General features: G+C 45.6%; 1 protein-coding gene across 2 annotated transcripts; it reads right to left on the bottom strand.

The window, feature by feature from the left end:
• Positions 1-879: 879 nt before the first annotated feature.
• CHAMP1 (chromosome alignment maintaining phosphoprotein 1) lies at positions 880-12,647 on the bottom strand. 2 transcript variants are annotated; one of them, XM_049834370.1, is made up of 2 exons: positions 12,399-12,647; positions 880-4,589 (listed from the first exon to the last, which is right to left on the bottom strand). In XM_049834370.1, the coding sequence occupies exon 2, from the start codon at positions 4,526-4,528 to the stop codon at positions 1,658-1,660; it is 2,871 nt and encodes a 956-aa protein (XP_049690327.1). In that variant the 5' UTR covers positions 4,529-4,589; positions 12,399-12,647; the 3' UTR covers positions 880-1,657. The 2 variants fall into 2 exon arrangements, with proteins under 2 accessions (XP_049690327.1, XP_049690328.1); XM_049834371.1 differs by lacking the exon at positions 12,399-12,647 and adding an exon at positions 11,565-12,016.
• Positions 12,648-12,974: the final 327 nt, after the last annotated feature.

The raw sequence follows: 12,974 nt of genomic DNA, 5'->3' as shown, positions 1-12,974 counted from the left end.
CAAATAGCTTAAGGCATCTTTTTAACCAAATGACTGTGCCAAGAGTGATGAAATGATAGCAGAGGAGAAAAGCAGCTTTTATACCAACTAAGTATGCTAGCAGAGCCATAATAGTCAAGTGCTCTCTTTTAGATTTATCTATAGTTGCTCCTAGAAAAAAAAAATAAAAAAATTCTAGAATTCTAGTCCGGACCCCGTGAAAGGAAACGATGGGCACTGGACTTAGGGGCATGGAGTGGGTTTTGTCCTCTGTGAGAACCCTGCAAGAAAGCTTTCTCTTAATAGGCAGCACTGAGAAGTCACCCAAGTGTAGAGCTTTAAATATTTTTTCCCTTCCTTCCAGAAATCCTCTTGAAACACAAAAGATATCAGGCATAGGCTTCAATCAAATCAATCTGAAGCTCTTCAGTAGGAGCTTACACCTGAAAATTTTAAATTATTATTTATTTAGCACTATCACCTTCATATTCTAAGCAAATATTTACAACAGCTGAAGTCTAGGCATAATTTAGCCTGAGGACAACAAAACTGTCCTTGCACGACCTCCACTTAAAATCTATTCTCCTGCCAAATTATAAAGTACTTACGGTTTTTGAACAGTTAATATGCAAATAGCACAAAAGCAAGCATGCTAAATAACAGTGCACAAATTCCTGTTCTTCATGTTTTCCCTCATTTACAGCTGATATGTTTTTCTGAAGCAGACAGGAAATTTAGACTAACCTTGCTTTCCTAGGCTGGTGACTGGAAAGTTGAAGCATTCAGAGCAGAACTCCAGGACAATTTTGTATCTCCTGTTGCCAAAGATACTTAAAAGACAGTATGTTCAATGTGAAAGGTTTTGATCTTGATTTGGAAAAAAAGGAAAAATGGCCAATGCCAGGTTGGGTTTCTTTTTATTGTTAAAAGATTAAAGCATAACATTTCACCAAATACAAGAAATTTAGGGGGTTTCTGACATTACAAACATCTGAATCAAGAGAAAGTGTGGAGCTATACATAGTCTTGACGTTAATCCATCAATTTAAGGTATATTAGTACATGCTTAAAACATGGCCAAAATACAGTCACAAAGTAAGTACCTTGATGCTTCTACATCTGAGACAATAAGTCAGGGAATTGAGTGCAATAAATTTCCAACGAATGACTATACACTCAATTACAACCTCAGGGCACAATTACTCCAGAAGGATTGGTAATTTCTCATGCCTGGCTCATTCACATTCCATTTGGTGAGAATTTTAATTTTGAGAATTTGATAAAAACATTTTGAAAAATACATTTAACAAATGTGAAAAAACAAGTTCAGTCTTCACAGGAATATATGGATTGCTTGCCACTCCAGTCCTTAATTGCCTGTATGTTTTACAAATCTTTAAAAAACTAATTTGTATCAATTTTGGTTTCAAAAACATAGTACATCTGAAAAATAAAATATGACTCTACTGATGGGTAATACAAAGACATGAGCACATATTTAAAATGACTTTCGAAAGTAAATCATTTCAGTAATACAGCTATAAGACAAGTTAAACATAGTACAATAAACCATGCATCTTCTGACTTGTCAGATCAGCTAAACTACTCGGTTAACATACAGCAACACTTTTGAACACTTCTGAAAATTCAGCTTTTCTAGCACAAGGGAAAAAACAGATTAAATTTGTTCTTCCAGTGGTTCAAGGCTGTCCAAGTGTTTTTTAGGTGTATCATCACTATGACGGCTTTGGCAATGGGTTAAATGTTTCTTAAAGCCTCGGGGAAAATTTGATTCAAAATTACAACGTGGACACTTCAACAAACTTTGACCATGAGCAGCAACATGGTTTTTAAGAAGAGACTCCAAAAGAAAAGCTTTGCCACATATTTTACATTTGTATGGGCTTTGAACATTATGCTTGTTAACTAAATGGTGCAAGACGGCACCTTTTTTCATTGCACGACAGCAACAAATTTTGCAATAATACTTCCCCTTGCCACGCTTCATGTATTTTGCTATTTCTTCCTCAGAGATGAAAGCCTCTTTCTCTTCAGTAAACTGCAGCACACACTGTGGCTGCACGGGAGTAGTTGCATCTATTTTGCTCTCTTTACCATAATCAGATGACTCCATATCATATTGCTCTTGGTCACTGTTGGATTCTTGCTCCTTTATCTCCATTGAGTCCATCTCTGTTTTTCCACACTCACTGCTATTTAGTTCAGAATCTGAGTTCTCCTGGTTTTCCTTCTTGGGCTTCTTTTTGGGGCATGAATATAACATGTCTTCTGGTGATTCTTTGGCTAACATTGATTGTTCATCCTGTGAGAATAAATCATCCAGTGGTTTCTGATCATCTAAACTGTGAGAAAGAAAGTCACTCTCACCAGACTCACTAGGTGTCTGGGGCTCGGAGGAAAAACCTGGAGCAGACTTGTGAGGCTCGGAAAACAGGATGTTCTTCTGGATTTCAGAAGGTACAGTAGTTTCAACATGTCTCTGGACATCAGAGGATAAAGCAGCAGCAGGCTTCTGCATCTCAGAAAATACAGCGTGCTTTTGAACATCAGGGGAAACAGCAGATCTCTGGGAGTCAGTAAAAACAGCTTGTTTGGGGGTCTCGGGAGACACAGAAGGAGTAGGTTTCTGGGACTCAGTAAAGAGGCCGTGTTTCTGAATTTCAGGAGAAGCAGATTTCTGAGACTCTGGAAAGGAAGTAGACTCCTGAACTTCAGAGGAAATGGGAGCAAGTTTCTGGGCTTCAGAAAATAGGGCATGCTTCTGGACTTCAGAAGAAACAAGAGCTGATTTCTGGGCTTCAGAACATAGGGCATGTTTTTGGCCTTCAGTAGAAACAGCAGAAGTAGACACCTGATTCTGGGGCTCAGAAAAGAGAGCACGTTTCTGGGCATCAGTAGAAACAGCAGGATTAGGTTTACGAGACTCTGGGAACAGAGCTCTTTTCCGAGGTTCAGGGAAATGAGCCCGTTTCTGAACCTCAGACGAAGCAGCAGATGTGGATTTCTGAGTTTCAGAAAAATACATAGATTTCCGGGACTCGGAGAGTTTCCAAGATTCAGGAGATACTGAAGCACCAGGCTTTCGGACCTCAGGAAAGAAAGGCGGCTTCCAAGATTCAGAGGAAACAGTGTGACTAGACTTTCGAACCTCAGGAGAAACAGGGGGAGAATGCTTCCAGGTGTCAGGGGACAGAACAGGTTTCCAGCCTTCAGGGTAAACAGACGAGATGGGTTTCCATGGCTCAGAAGAAACAAGAGTAGACTTCTGGGATTCGGAAAAGGACGTAGATTTCCATGAGTCGGAAACAAGCCTCCTAGGTTCTGGCGACACAACGGGGCCAGGCCTTCGGGACTCGGGGGCAGACCTCCGGGATTCTACGGACACTGACATGGCAGGCTTTGGAGCCCAGGGAGAAACCGTGGAAGACTTCTGCAGTTCATGAGGTGTAGATCTCCAGGGTTCAGGGGAAACAGTCGGACCAGGTCTCCACGACTCTGGCGAAACTGCAGGAGCAGGCCTCCGGGTTTCAGGAGAAGAAGCAGAAGCAGGCCTACGCATTTGAGAAGGATGTCTCCGGGGCTCAGGAGACCCAGCTGGGGCATACCTTCGTGGTTCAGGGGATACTGCTGGAGGAGGTTTCTTTGGCTCTGGTGACACTGCTGGGGAGTATCTGCGGGGCTCCGGAGACACAGCGGGAGAATGGCGGCGGGGCTCGGGTGATACAGCAGGGGAATGCCGACGGGGCTCTGGAGACAGAGCCGGGGAATGCCGACGCGGCTCTGGAGACAGAGCCGGGGAATGCCGACGCGGCTCTGGAGACAGAGCCGGGGCTGGCTTCTGAGGGTCGGGGGACACAGCAGGAGATGGCTTCTGCGGGTCTGGGGATAGAGCAGGGGATGGCTTCTGCGGGTCTGGGGATAGAGCAGGGGACGGCTTCTCTGAGTCTGGGGATACGGCTGAGACTAACTTCTCCGGATCTGGAGATGTGGCCTGGGCTGACTTTTCTGGATCTGGGGACGTGGCCTGGGCTGACTTCTCTGGCTCCGAGGAAGTCGCCTGAGCCAACTTCTGGGGGTCTGGAGACACTGATGATTTCTGAAGCTTGGGGGAAACAACAGGTTCAGATTTGGGGAGTTCAGGAGAAAGGGCAGGTTTCCGCAACTCGGGGGAAAGGGTAGGTTTCTGTGGCTCCAACGTGACACTTTTTTTGGAGGAATCTGAATCTCCTTCTACCTGTTCTTTCCGCTCCTCATTCCACTTCTCAGGTGCTGCATGTTGGGCTGTGATGTGGTAATATACGTTGCAATACATCTTGCTGGTAAAGAAACATTTGTGGCAGTGAAACAGTTTTGCACTTTTTTGATAAAATATAAGTTTACCCAAACCAGCAGCATCCATTTCATCACAATACTCTGGGTGTATGGTACCCATATGAATTTGTATATTTTCATAGTCCGTTCCTCTGAAGCTGCAGTGATCACACTCTAAGCGCTCGGTGGTTTTACGTAGTATCTGCAACACGTCCATTTTTCTACGGTCAGTAACAGTTTTCACAGCACTGCACCTTTCAAAGAGCAAGCTTCAGTTCCTGCAATAAAGGAAAAAAAAAACCTGTATAGTTAACTGTCAATGTTAATTTCAACTCTTTGTCATTCCTAAATAACCACATGTGCTTTTTTTCTCTTCATTTTAGACAGCATATCTTCTGCATAGGTACTAACTATTTCATAAAGAAAACCAAATATAGGTCCCTCCAACTTCTGCACATCATTTTACATCAGTAGAACTTGAAAAGCAAAGCTTATATTTAACAATAGGCCTTCCCAGCTATGTAAAAAAATCTGGAAGCAAATGCTAAAAAAAGAACCCAGGTGATGAAGAGCTAAGTTTGTTTCCTTTGATAAATGTGATTGCTTTCTCAGTTGTCTTTTCTTCCCAGATTTGAAGTGTTTTTATTTACATTACACCTGTAAACTGCAAATAAAAAGTACTCTAAAACAGTGCTACTGAGACAGCCATTTCAAAACTGCATCTTCATCATAAAATATCAAAACAAATTAGCTGTTTTTGACAAAGGCAAAAAAAAATTCAAGAGGAAAACAGCAGCTTAAAGCCCAGGCTCTGTTTTCATCTGCTGAACACTGTTTTCCTTTCACAAATTCATGAAAAACAAAAGCCCCTGCTCATAAAGACCTTATCCATTATGAAAAGAATTTTTTCCATTCCATTATTTCATGTGCTGCCCTAATAACAACAAAAATACTATTTAAAAAAAACAGTACTGACTTTTTTTTTCCAGTTGGTGTAGTTGACAGCCCTCTGTATTCAAAACATTGTTTACCTCACCCCAAAGAGAAAGATGGAAATCTCTCAAAATCACTGTTTTTGCAAGACCTTAAAAAACCAAAACAAAACAAAAAAAACGCTGCAAAAACCCAGACATGCAGCATCTGAAATGCAAATAATTTTTAATGATTTGGCTAGATTCCACTATTTCCAACAGAATTTACTCGGATTAGCTACTACAATAAGCAGAAAACCAAGTCTAACTATATTCCGTAAGTCATTTTCACGTAAATGTGGGAGGTATCTCTAGGGTGAAAAGGAGTATTTGTGAAATGCACAAATGCACCGGCTTTTTTCTTGCATGTTCAAATTAAACAGATGTTACATGATTATCATGCTAAGCTATCAACCTAATTCTGGGGGTCTTGTAACACACACAGTTTCAAAACACACAAAGTTTTTGTGTCATTTTAACATTAATTTTCCTGTCTAAATATATAGTAGACTACTAAGAAATCTAAAAATATGCATCCAAACAAAGTTTTCTTAATTTATTCCTAAAGCATTTTTACCCTGGTTTCTTATGGAAATGAGGCTTATACAAACACATTGCCCTACAGTCATTGCCAATCAAATTGGACAAAGCAATCCAGTCTCATTTTAAATTTCTACAAGTTTCATGAAAATCAGGAACCAAGTAGAGAATGAAAGAAATGGCTCCACTGATGCTAAGGCTGAATATTTCACTTAACAGTTACTGGCTCTGTTTAGCCTGTAATCAGTACATGAATGGTCAGTATGCAAATAGTCTTAAAACCTGCAGAACAAGCAGTGTCTGATTCAGCTTGTAATTCGGGAAAAAGAGAAGGAATTAAAAATGCAACAGTGGTGAGCTGCTTTGGGTTTGGGGCAGGGACATAATGAAAGTAAATTAGCAGTGCTGCTAAAGGATGACATGGATGCAGAAAAAACAACAGGAAAGGGGGATTGGCTGAGGAGTAGAAGGCACAAATCCCTAAGAAATAAAGGTTCACTAGCTCAGTTCCTCATGGAACAACTTCTCTGCACGCACTATGCATATGCACCTCAGATCAAGTCACAGGAATAGGTAGATTTCCAATCGGGAAGCACAGCGGGACCACAGACAGAGCTTTAAGAGGGATCCTGCTTTACATCTATGAGACAAATGAACAGCATCCAACCGCAGGCTAGCTACATATGAAAAGGAATTGCACTGCTCTACAAATACCTAAGTGGAAGGACCTTCGGGATGTAAGTTGCAGTTTCCCAGCACTATTAACAGCAATACAAAAGACACCCCAAAATGCAGTCCACACCGCATTTGGTGTTGACCACAAAACACTTCCCAACATCTTACAACAAACTTTATATTCCTGTACAGGATCAAAACAAACCAGAAAGCTAACAGTAGTGCTCAGTGGTCTGTATCTCTGCAATAGCAAACAACTTGCCAACTGAAAAACTCCAAAGCAAGCCATGTCTTAACACACCAAAAGGCCTGAAAGTCTTTATGAATTAGGGTTTGTTTTTTGGCTGGGGAATTTGGGGCAATGGGAGGAAAGGAAGATTTCAATTTGAAAGCCAGAAACTCTGAATTGATCATACGAACTAAAGAAAAAGAACTGTTTTTTTACCGAATCACAGCAGAACATAATTAGGACAATAAGAACATACTGCACTAATCACATTTTCAGAACTGAAAGGGAATTTTGTCACTTCCAAAATTGGTGGTAATCCTGCATTGTCCGTTCTCTTTTCTCTAGGAAAAAAAAGGCTTTTCCAAACTGAATTTATCATAGCTTACAATAAGGTTTACCAGACAATCTCTTCTACCCTTTTCACACATTACCTAACTGTTGCCCTTTCTGGAGTTTTCTGTTACTCACTCCTCTCAACTACACTTCACCCCACCTCCCACTCTCTCCTTTTATTCAGTCCTATCTTACTTTACAATGGAAATTTCCATTTTCCTTCCAAATGCAACAGTGAGAAAAGGTCCCTGGCTCCCTTTCACAAATTGTCCAAGTTGCTGTTAAGCTTTTTTGACCAGGAGGTTATTCTGGAACTGAGGAAGTTACAGGCACTTCCTCATTTTCATCTCCAGACATTTAAAGGTTGACATTCAAGCCTTTGGCATAAGAAATAACATTAAAGAGTTGGTGGTACTTTCTCTCACATTGCCTAGCTCACCATTTTTAATTTTCTAACTTCACTACACTGTAGCTGGCAGTCACTGAAGAAACTGCCTCTTCTGCTGAAATCTCTGCTTAATTGAGGCATACTACTGAGCAAGACAACTCTCTGGTATTGCAGCACCTTAGGCCATGACTCCATGGCATAGTAAATCTAGTTTTAGAATAGGGACTGTGAGACGAGTAACAAATTTGAACAGCGCTGAGCCACTATTAACTCATGCTGTCAATTTAAATTTGTTGAAACACTTCTGAAGGAGTTAACTCTGAAATGTTGCTGGTTCACTTAGCACACATCTGAATAGCTAGTCTAGAAGATTTTTCCGTCAACCCCTCCTGATTCCTTCTCACTTTGAGCTCAATCACCACTGTCTCTACATAGCTCTGCCCTCCTCTATACTCAGGTTTGTCACACAGATAACGGCCTGCTTCACACTTCTTTGCTGTCAACCCCTGCATCAGAACTTGTTTTGCACTGGATCCTGCCTTGACTAGTTGGGTGAAAGTTTGAGGAAGAGCAAGTCACTGCTTTCTAAACAGTCCCACGCTAGCACAGCCAGCCAGGCTAGAAAGCATATGGTCAACAACCAGGTCCCCGTGGCTTTGGACTTGCACGAACTGTGATGTAATCTGTGCTCAGCAGCATCTTTTTGGCAACACTAAAAAAGATGGACCACGCTCCCTCTGCGTAAATGCTTTATTAGAGACATCAAAGGGACCTAGCTCTGCACTGCTTCAACTCAAACCCATAAAAAGAGTAAGGAAAATAACTGGCGCGATCAATCTGGCAGGGTGCCCCATGTGCACTGCAGAGAACTTGACCAAATACTAAATCCAAACATCATTTTAGTCATCTGAACCCCTCCAGAGAGGAGAAGTACAAATTTCAGGATGAAAATCAAGTTGTCATGAGACACAGGTGCCCCGTGAAACACAGCAGAAGGGAGAGGGCTACTAGAGTATCTCTCAATCCCCCTTGAAGACTCCTAGGAGACACAAACAAGCTGCCACCCGTCCAAGTACAGATAGCTGCTGTGCAGGCCCCAAGCTGCTTTGTTTTGCTGGACACTCTGCCAGGCCCTACCTGGTTTGTAAAAAGGACACTTCAGCATTACCCCTACTCAAACCCACAGTTACATGCTATGCCATGCCACAGTGGCTATAGCTGAGGCCATGCTGCATGCCACTTGAAGACTACCGAGCACGCTGCATTCCTTGACCGCTATTTCTGCATCCCCTCCTACTTTTCTCACTTTTCATGGCTGCAACACTGAGAAAACAAATACAGATACAGCCAAACAGAACCATCTACTCTGAGAACACATTACAATTCAAGCAGAAGCCTGAAGCCCAGCATTTATGTTTGTCCTGTGGCCGCATCCTGTCTCCACTTCAAGACAAAGTACTAAGATTCAACTAAGATTCTGGAGTTTGCAATACTAAACTTTAGCTTAAGACGGCCAAGACTCGCTCTTAGTCTTCCTGTGACATGAAGATTTCCACTGGAATCTACTTAAACAGGCAAGTGCTTCTGTCTACGAGCTCACTATAGTCACAGATACCAAGCACAGTAACAGCATCAGCACCAACTCGGCTCTTAGCTTGACTGAAGGTTTTTGCTGACCTGAAGTGATGTAGATCAACGTCCACCACTCAGGTTAAAAGCTGCTTGAAGAGACCCAGACACATCAGCAGTGGGACCACCAGTCTCTACTGCTGCTCCATCAGCCACCTCCTCCCACCCCTTTCTTCTACACATGTCTAGAACCTACATACAAAGTTCCTACCACCAGCTCTCCCCTCTCTCCACAGAGATGCTGAAGGTCCTTATACCAGTTCCTGTCCCCTACGCTGCAGTTCTCACCGTGATGTCCTCCGTCACACAAAGAACAGAAGAACAGCAGGGGAAAAGGATCAGTAATGAGGACCCGTATCTACCTGAGAAAAGAACAACTAGCACTACTTTTCTTGCTCAGTTCTCAGCATCCAAGAGGCCAAAGTCATAATCTGGCAGAAAGAAAAAGTACCCACGGAGTCAGAGGCAATGAGATAACTGCAAATTCTGAAGCTGGCTATGTATATTGCTGGGCAACCAGAGAGTGCAGTCAAACAGCATCAGCAATCTCTGTCAAGCTCACATCAGACTGAGCAATAGGAGGGGCCCAAGCTACTGTATAGAGCAGACAGACCTCCTGGTATCTACCCAGCCAGCACATACAGCCACTTCAGAGCCAGTTCCTGAATTGGGCATCCCATCATCTATGAGGATCCCACTAAAAATTAAGCCATACTTCCTACACCCTCTCAAAAACCTCCCAGTGGTAGAAAAAGAAATGCGCAGGAGATAACTGTGTATAAGAAAGAATCCACCCATGGGATGGCACGACACTGACTCTGGCAGCTAACAAGATGCCTCCATTTCTCAACTCCATTCCAATTTCATAGCTACACATCTACTAATCATTTCAGTTATTTTTAATAAACACATTCTACACTCAATGTTGCAACTTTTAATAGACGCCTGAATTTTTCCTCTACAGAGGATACACTGTGACGTAGAATTTCAGAACACAGTAACAAGTAGTCTGTCATGTTATTCTTCAAAATCAAACTGTCTTGGTTCCCTTGGCAGAAGGATCTATATCTCTTTTCCTCTCAATAAAGAATCAAGCCTGGTGAGACACAAGCAGATAATGAGGACATGCAACACACATCAGTGATGCCAGCAGAGTTGGGAAAGCCCTCAAGAAGAAAGGTCTCTTTTTTCTGTGATTCCCTACAATCACATTGGAGTCCCTGTATCAGTCACTGCACAGGAAGAATGGCTGTTCGTTCTCATCAGCCTTGGAAGTTTCTTGTAGGCAAACAGTTCAGCCATATCCTCTATCAGTGAAGAGGGTCGATGGTAAAGCTGGTTCCCAGGACAAGAAAGCTGGATACAGCCACATCATTGCCTCCACTAGCAGGAGCAGATCCAGACTACTATTGCTGTGTCTAAGCAAAAGGAAAAATGACATGTTCCTGCAGTGCCAAAAAGTAAACGGCAGTCTGGTGGCAACACGATGCTTCTCTTGAAGCTACATCCCTGTGTTGTGACTGACAAGAAACAGAAGTTTAGCTCCCAGAGGAAGCTGCACACAAACACCCCCACAATGCAGCAGAGCAGGCACTTCACAGCGCAAATGGCAGGTAAGGGGGTCACTTCCACCGCACCGTGAGCGAGACAGGCAAGCGCGATGCTCCTGCTAATCCAGCAGCGTCCACAGGAATCTGACTGCATCCTCACAACTGAACTCCCAGCTCCCGGCCCATCTGTACGGGCTAAGTTCCATCAGCAACGATCACTGAACCACGTCTTTAAAATTACACACCTCAAAAAGGTACAAACACCCTGACCTGGCCAGCCACTGAAAGGGTGAAATACGCTGTGAGAACACATGAGACACCAGATCCAGGCAGAAAACGGCTGTATTATGTGGCCCTCTGTTTCCAGGAAGGGTTCAAGTCAGTAGAAAAGTGACAATACTTGATGCACATGCAGATGACTTAAGAAACATGAAGGAGACAGAACTGCAGCTATTTTGCAAGATTTGCACCTTTGCTAAGAGAACGACAAGTCTACACAGCAACATTAATTCTTAACACAAGATCTAACAACAGCCTAAACTGCAGAGTAATATCAATACACCTGTGACAGATTCGGGGTAGGAAAAATTAACTCCATGTACTTCCGATAGGGCTTTCTAACTCCAAATTCACAATTCCATACAGATAGCCTCCAAAAAACGGTCCCAGAAACCTTATTTCTGCAGTTCTGAACCTGAGCTAATGAAGTGCCACTGGACCCACCAGAGCACACGATCTAGTCAGGAATCGTGAATTAAGGTTGTGAATCCTGGTGACACCAGGCTATGAATTCCACTTACATTACCCTGGAAGCAAATGAATCAGAGAATTGTTTAGGTTGGAAAAGACCTTTAAGATCATCGAGTTTAAGATCACAATGAGGTTCTAGGGGAGCTCGCAGAAGAGCAAAATGAAAAGTCTCCACGTTCTTCACTTACCAACAACTCGGTCAAGTCCAACTTCCAATTACGGTGCTGAACTGCAGCTCCCCTCTGCACAGTCAACCATCAAATCCTCCTAACACCTGCACCAGCCCCTTACGGGCAGTGACTGCTCCCCCGGCCCTTCTCCAGGCTCCCAAAAGTTCACAGGCAGGAGCCTCCTTCAGTTCAGCGGTCAGCTCTAAATCGCCACCAACAGTCGCCATCCCCAACGATGGAACCCAGCGACACGTTCCGAGCCTTCGCTTAGCATCTGCTTCGCTTCGCCTCAGGGGCGACGCAGTCCCCTCCTCGCAGTCGCTCCTGTCGCGACCGAAGGGGACGGTCCCGTGGGGAACAGGGCCCGTGCAAAAAACTCGCCTTTTTTTCTTTTTTTTGTCTCTCCCGAGCTGTTCTCGCAGCAGGAGAGCAAAACTCGCAGCGTGCTCCACCTGCTCCTCGCTCCGCCCGCCATTGCTTTAACTTTCTTTCGGGGAGGGGGTGCCTGCCCAGCCCCCCCCTCCTCCCCACGACCCCCCCCCCCCCTCCCCGGGATGAGGCAAGGGGCCCCCTCACCGCCGGCCCCTTCATTCCCGGCCCACCGGGCGCTCTCCCCCGCCGCCTCCCCTCTCCCTCCCGCCGGTTTTGTTCCCATTTTACCACACACACACCCCCCCCGGCTGCGGCGGGGGCTGAGACAAGGGGAAGGCCCAGGCCCGGTGACCAGGGGGAGCGGGCCGGGCCCCGGTGGGCAGCGGCGGGAGACGGGAGACGGGGGGGGGGGGGGAGATGGGGGTGTCGGTATGTGAGGGTATTCCTCCCCCCCCCCCCCGCCCCCTCGTCCGTACTCACCGTTGAGGAACCTCCGGGGCGGCAACGGGGCGCCGGGCCGGAGGGGAGGAGCTGGGGCTCACCCCCCCCACACACACACCCCCCCGCCAATGGCGGTGACGGCAGCAGGGCCGGACCGGCAGCGCTCGGGAGGAGGAGGAGGAGGAGGAGGAGGAGGAGGAAGAGGAGGGGGAGAAGGGGATGGGGGGGGGGGGGGGGGGGGCTCCGGGAGGAGGCGCGCGGCCGAATAGCGGCCGCTTTATCGCTCCCCCGGGCCCGCCCGCCGCCCAACCGGAAGCGTCGTGAGTGAAGGAGGAGGAGGAGGAGGAGGAGGAGGAGGAGGAGGAGGAAGAAGAAGAAGGCGGGCGGGGGGGGAAGCGGGAGCCTTGTCACGTGCCGCTCGCTGTGGCGGCGGCCCGTCACGCGGCGCCCTCCGCTCCTCGCCCGAGCCGGCAGGGGGCGCTGTTACACCGGAGGGGCGCGCGGCGGCCGTTGGCGCGGGGGGAGGAGGTCGCCGCCGGCGCTTTCCCGTTTTCCTCAGGCGGTTCCCGCTGCTCCGCACGGTTTATAAAGCCCCGCGGGTCCCCGGTGGCGGTT

Source organism: Accipiter gentilis, chromosome 31, assembly GCF_929443795.1.
Source record: "Accipiter gentilis chromosome 31, bAccGen1.1, whole genome shotgun sequence".
NCBI classification, from domain to species: Eukaryota; Metazoa; Chordata; class Aves; order Accipitriformes; family Accipitridae; genus Astur; species Astur gentilis.
This window is presented reverse-complemented; position numbering and strand designations above follow the sequence as displayed.